Source organism: Oncorhynchus masou, unplaced genomic scaffold (genome assembly GCF_036934945.1).
Source record: "Oncorhynchus masou masou isolate Uvic2021 unplaced genomic scaffold, UVic_Omas_1.1 unplaced_scaffold_2232, whole genome shotgun sequence".
Classification (NCBI taxonomy): domain Eukaryota; kingdom Metazoa; phylum Chordata; class Actinopteri; order Salmoniformes; family Salmonidae; genus Oncorhynchus; species Oncorhynchus masou.
This window is the reverse complement of record NW_027008706.1, coordinates 56,501-62,500: the sequence shown is the minus strand read 5'-3', so window position 1 is coordinate 62,500 and position 6,000 is coordinate 56,501. Positions and strand designations below refer to the sequence as shown.

At 46.6% G+C, this 6,000-nt stretch overlaps 1 protein-coding gene across 1 annotated transcript in view; it reads right to left on the bottom strand.

Moving 5' to 3' along the window:
* Positions 1–6,000, bottom strand: part of LOC135533123 (dachshund homolog 2-like) — a gene marked incomplete at its 3' end in the record, with an annotated part of 72,176 nt that overhangs the window by 11,322 nt on the left and 54,854 nt on the right. The window contains exon 3 of the mRNA XM_064960531.1: positions 1,204–1,344. Within this exon, the coding sequence (XP_064816603.1) occupies positions 1,204–1,344 (141 nt within the window). The remainder of the gene's footprint in view (positions 1–1,203; positions 1,345–6,000) is intronic.

The following is a 6,000-nucleotide window of genomic DNA, read 5'->3' as shown; positions in this document are numbered from 1 at the left end:
CTGTTCACAAACACACCCTACAGAGCCCCATGACAGCAGCACAATTAGACCCAACCAAATCATGAGAAAACAAAAAGATAATTACTTGACACATTGGAAAGAATTAACAAAAAAACTGAGCAAGCTAGAATGCTATTTGGCCCTAAACAGAGAGTACACAGTGGCAGAATACCTGACCACTGTGACTGACCCAAACTTAAGGAAAGCTTTGACTATGTACAGACTCAGCGAGCATAGCCTTGCTATTGAGAAAGGCCGCCGTAGGTAGACATGGCTCTCAAATGAAGACAGGCTATGTGCTCACTGCCCACAAAATGTGGTGGAAACTGAGCTGCACTTCCTAACCTCCTGCCCAATGTATGACCATATTAGAGAGACATATTTCCCTCAGATTACACAGATCCACAAACAATTCAAAAACAAATCCAATTTGATAAACTCTCATATCTACTGGGTGAAATACCACAGTGTGCCATCAGAGCAGCAAGATTTGTGACCTGTTGCCACGAGAAAAGGGCAACCAGTGAAGACCACGCACCATTGTAAATACAACCCATATTTATGCTTATTTATTTTCCCTTTTGTACTTTAACTATTTGTACATTGTTACAACGCTGTAAATATATATAATATGACATTTTGTTAAGTCTTCATCATTTTGAAACTTCTGTATGTGTAATGTTTACTGTTAATTTTTATTGTTTATTTCACATTTGTATATTGTCTATAGGAAAGTGGAGGAGAGGAGAGGAGAGGAGAGGAGAGGAGACAAGGAGAGTGGAGGAGAGGAGTGGAGGAGAGGAGAGTGGAGGAGAGGAGACAAGGAGTGGAGGAGAGTGGAGGAGAGGAGATAAGGAGAGTGGAGGAGAGGAGAGGAGACAAGGAGAGTGGAGGAGAGGAGAGTGGAGGAGAAGAGAGTGGAGGAGAGGAGAGGAGACAAGGAGAGTGGAGGAGAGGAGATAAGGAGAGTGGAGGAGAGGAGAGGAGACAAGGAGAGTGGAGGAGAGGAGAGTGGAGGAGAGGAGAGGAGACAAGGAGTGGAGGAGAGTGGAGGAGAGGAGATAAGGAGAGTGGAGTGGAGTTGAGGAGAAGAGATTGGAGGAGTGTAGAGCTGAGAGGTGAACAGGAAAGGGAAGTATTTTTTTAAATGAAACGTGTGTTTTGAAGTGAATGACAGGACTCCTCTCTCCTTGTAGTACTCACGGTTGGCCAGTAGTTGCTGTTGTTGTGAGGTCATCTGGTTATTTAGTCTCGGTTGTCCTCCCATCCCTGTTCTGCCCACCCCTCCATCTCCACAGGGTTGTGACACAAGCCTCTCCTTATCCCAGGAAAACTCATTCCCACCTGGGGAGAGACACAGACACACAGGGGAGGTGAGTTCCATGTAACAGATGAATCTTTGTGTATACGGGGATACAATTATTAAATTGAATTAAATATTTTCTGTGTTAACTTTATATTTATATATTTATCAACTGTCCCTTTATGTCCTCTATAATGGGGTCACTGAGTGGTGCAGTGGTCACTACAAACCCTGGTTCGATTCCAGGCTGCAACACAATGGTCGAAGGCACTGCATCTCAGCGCAAGACGTGTCACTACAGACCCTGGTTCGATTCCAGGATGTATCACCATGGGTTTGGCCGTCATTGAAAATAAGAATTTGTTCTGAACTAACTTGCCAAGTTTTTAATTAAAATATTAACTTTCAGATGAAGAAGAACGAGCAGATGATAATGAACTGAACACCTAGTTTCATTCTGTGGTAATGATTCCCATGTGACTAGTCTGTGGTGTTGAGTGGTAATGAATCCCATGTGACTAGTCTGTGGTGTTGATTCCCATGTGACTAGTCTGTGGTGTTGATTCCCATGTGACTAGTCTGTGGAGTTGAGTGGTGTTGATTCCCATGTGACTAGTCTGTGGTGTTGATTCCCATGTGACTAGTCTGTGGTGTCGATTCCCATGTGACTAGTCTGTGGTGTTGATTCCCATGTGACTAGTCTGTGGTGTTGATTCCCATGTGACTAGTCTGTGGTGTTGATTCCCATGTGACTAGTCTGTGGTGTTGATTCCCATGTGACTAGTCTGTGGTGTTGAGTGGTGTCGATTCCCATGTGACTAGTCTGTGGTGTCGATTCCCATGTGACTAGTCTGTGGTGTCGATTCCCATGTGACTAGTCTGTGGTGTTCAGTGGTGTTGATTCCCATGTGACTAGTCTGTGGTGTTGATTCCCATGTGACTAGTCTGTGGTGTTGATTCCCATGTGACTAGTCTGTGGTGTTGAGTGGTAATGATTCCCATGTGACTAGTCTGTGGTGTTGATTCCCATGTGACTAGTCTGTGGTGTTGATTCCCATGTGACTAGTCTGTGGTGTTGAGTGGTAATGATTCCCATGTGACTAGTCTGTGGTGTTGATTCCCATGTGACTAGTCTGTGGTGTTGAGTGGTGTTGATTCCCATGTGACTAGTCTGTGGTGTTGATTCCCATGTGACTAGTCTGTGGTGTTGATTCCCATGTGACTAGTCTGTGGTGTTGAGTGGTAATGATTCCCATGTGACTAGTCTGTGGTGTTGATTCCCATGTGACTAGTCTGTGGTGTCGATTCCCATGTGACTAGTCTGTGGTGTTGATTCCCATGTGACTAGTCTGTGGTGTTGAGTGGTGTCGATTCCCATGTGACTAGTCTGTGGTGTTGAGTGGTGTTGATTCCCATGTGACTAGTCTGTGGTGTTGAGTGGTGTTGATTCCCATGTGACTAGTCTGTGGTGTTGAGTGGTGTTGAGTGGTGTTGATTCCCATGTGACTAGTCTGTGGTAATGATTCCCATGTGACTAGTCTGTGGTGTTGAGTGGTGTTGATTCCCATGTGACTAGTCTGTGGTGTTGAGTGGTGTTGATTCCCATGTGACTAGTCTGTGGTGTTGATTCCCATGTGACTAGTCTGTGGTGTTGATTCCCATGTGACTAGTCTGTCTCTCTCTCCCTCTGTCTGTCTCTCTCTCCTCTGTGTCTGTCTCTCTCTCTTCTGTCTGTCTCTCTCTCCTCTTTCTCTGTCTCTCTCTCTCTCCCTCTGTGTATGTCTCGCTCTCCCTCTGTGTCTGTCTCTCTCACACACACAAACAAACGTGTGTGTGATTTCAGTTTTCTGAAAAGATCAATGGGTGGTCAGACACAATAGGATTCACCATCTCACACAGTCTCAGATTAATGAGATCTCTACTGTGTCCACGGACAACGATCATTGACCGCGCCGCTAATAGCAACCACGGAACCCTGAGGAATTAGTGACTGATTGAAAGAACACATCCCAAGATGTGTACTTCTCTTTTTCTCAAAGTACTTTATATCGACTAAACCTCCCTCTCTGTATCTGTCTCTATAGACTAAACCTCCCTCTCTCTCTCTATAGACTAAACCTCCCTCTCTCTCTCTATAGACTAAACCTCCCTCTCTCTCTCTATAGACTAAACCTCCCTCTCTGTATCTGTCTCTATAGACTAAACCTCCCTCTCTCTCTCTATAGACTAAACCTCCCTCTCTGTATCTGTCTCTATAGACTAAACCTCCCTCTCTCTCTCTATAGACTAAACCTCTCTCTCTCTCCCTATAGACTAAACCTCCCTCTCTCTCTCTATAGACTAAACCTCCCTCTCTGTATCTGTCTGTATAGACTAAACCTCCCTCTCTCTCTCTATAGACTAATCCTCCCTCTGTCTCTTTCTCTATAGACTAAACCTCCCTCTCTGTATCTGTCTGTATAGACTAAACCTCCCTCTCTCTCTCTCTATAGACTAATCCTCCCTCTCTGTCTCTCTCTCTATAGACTAAACCTCCCTCTCTGTCTCTCTCTCTCGAGACTAAACCTCCCTCTCTGTCTCTCTCTCTCTCTATAGACTAAACCTCCCTCTCTGTCTCTCTCTCTCTAGACTAAACCTCCCTCTCTGACTCTCTCTCTATAGACTAAACCTCCCTCTCTGTCTCTCTCTCTATAGACTAAACCTCCCTCTCTGTCTCTCTCTCTCTCTCTCTATAGACTAAACCTCCCTCTCTGTCTCTCTCTCTCTCTATAGACTAAACCTCCCTCTCTGTCTCTCTCTCTCTAGACTAAACCTCCCTCTCTGACTCTCTCTCTATAGACTAAACCTCCCTCTCTCTCTCTATAGACTAAACCCCCCTCTCTGTATCTGTCTCTATAGACTAAACTGTCTCCCTCCCTCCGTCACCTACCTCCCTCCACTCCCCCTCCCTCCCTCACTCCATTCCCCCTCGCCCTCCCTCCCTTCTCCCCCCCTCCCCCCTCCCTCCTTACGTCCCTCCTTCCTCTCCCCCTCCCTCCTCTCCCCCTCCCTCCCTCCACTCCCTCCCTCCTCTCCCCCTCCCTCCCTCCTCTCCCCCTCCCTCCCTCCACTCCCTCCCTCCTCTCCCCCTCCCTCCCTCCACTCCCCCTCCCTCCCTCCACTCCCCCTCCCTCCCTCCACTGTCCCTTAATTCCTCCAGTGCAGGTGCATATAAGGGCCTTTAAATGAGCACTCTGAAGAGAACCCGAATGAGAACACTTCATCTGTCTGTCTGTCTGTCTGTCTGTCTGTCTGTCTGTCTGTCTGTCTGTCTGTCTGTCTGTCTGTCTGGTCTGTCTGTCTGTCTAGCCTCCTTTATCCCTTCACTACCTTCCTTCATACCTCCTAGCCTCCTTTATCCCTTCATACCTCCTAGCCTCCTTTATCCCTTCATACCTCCTAGCCTCCTTTATCCCTTCATACCTCCTAGCCTCCTTTATCCCTTCATACCTCCTAGCCTCCTTTATCTCTTCACTACCTTCCTTCATACCTCCGAGCCTCTTTTATCCCTTCACTAGCTTCCTTCATACCTCCTAGCTGCCTTTATCCCTTCATACCTCCTAGCTTCCTTTATCCCTTCATACCTCCTAGCTTCCTTTATCCATTCATACCTCCTAGCTTCCTTTATCCCTTCATACATCCTACACTCAGTTATCCCTTAACAACCTTCCTTCATACCTCCTAGCCTCCTTTATCCCTTCATACCTCCTAGCTTCCTTTATCCCTTCATACATCCTACACTCCTTTATCCCTTCACTACCTTCCTTCATACCTCCTAGCCTCCTTTATCCCTTCATACCTCCTAGCCTCCTTTATCCCTTCATACCTCCTAGCCTCCTTTATCCCTTCATACCTCCTAGCCTCCTTTATCCCTTCGCTAACTTCCTTCATACCTCCTAGCCTCCTTTATCCCTTCACAAGCTTCCTTCATACCTCCTAGCCTCCTTTATCCCTTCACTAGCTAACTTCATACCTCCTAGCCTCCTTTATCCCTTCATACCTCCTAGCCTCCTTTATCCCTTCGCTAACTTCCTTCATACCTCCTAGCCTCCTTTATCCCTTCGCTAACTTCCTTCATACCTCCTAGCCTCCTTTATCCCTTCACAAGCTTCCTTCATACCTCCTAGCCTCCTTTATCCCTTCACTAGCTAACTTCATACCTCCTAGCCTCCTTTATCCCTTCACTACCTTCCTTCATACCTCCTAGCCTCCTTTATCCCTTCACTGCCTTCCTTCATACCTCCTAGCCTCCTTTATCCCTTCATACCTCCTAGCATCCTTTATCCCTTCACTACCTTCCTTCATACCTCCTAGCCTCCTTTATCCCTTCATACCTCCTAGTCTCCTTTATCCCTTCATACCTCCTAGCCTCCTTTATCCCTTCATACCTCCTAGCCTCCTTTATCCCTTCACTAACTTCCTTCATACCTCCTAGTCTCCTTTATCCCTTCATACCTCCTAGCCTCCTTTATCCCTTCACAAGCTTCCTTCATACCTCCTAGCCTCCTTTATCCCTTCATACCTCCTAGCCTCCTTTATCCCTTCACTAGCTTCCTTCATACCTCCTAGCCTCCTTTATCCCTTCACTAGCTTCCTTCATACCTCCTAGCCTCCTTTATCCCTTCACAAGCTTCCTTCATACCTCCTAGCCTCCTTTA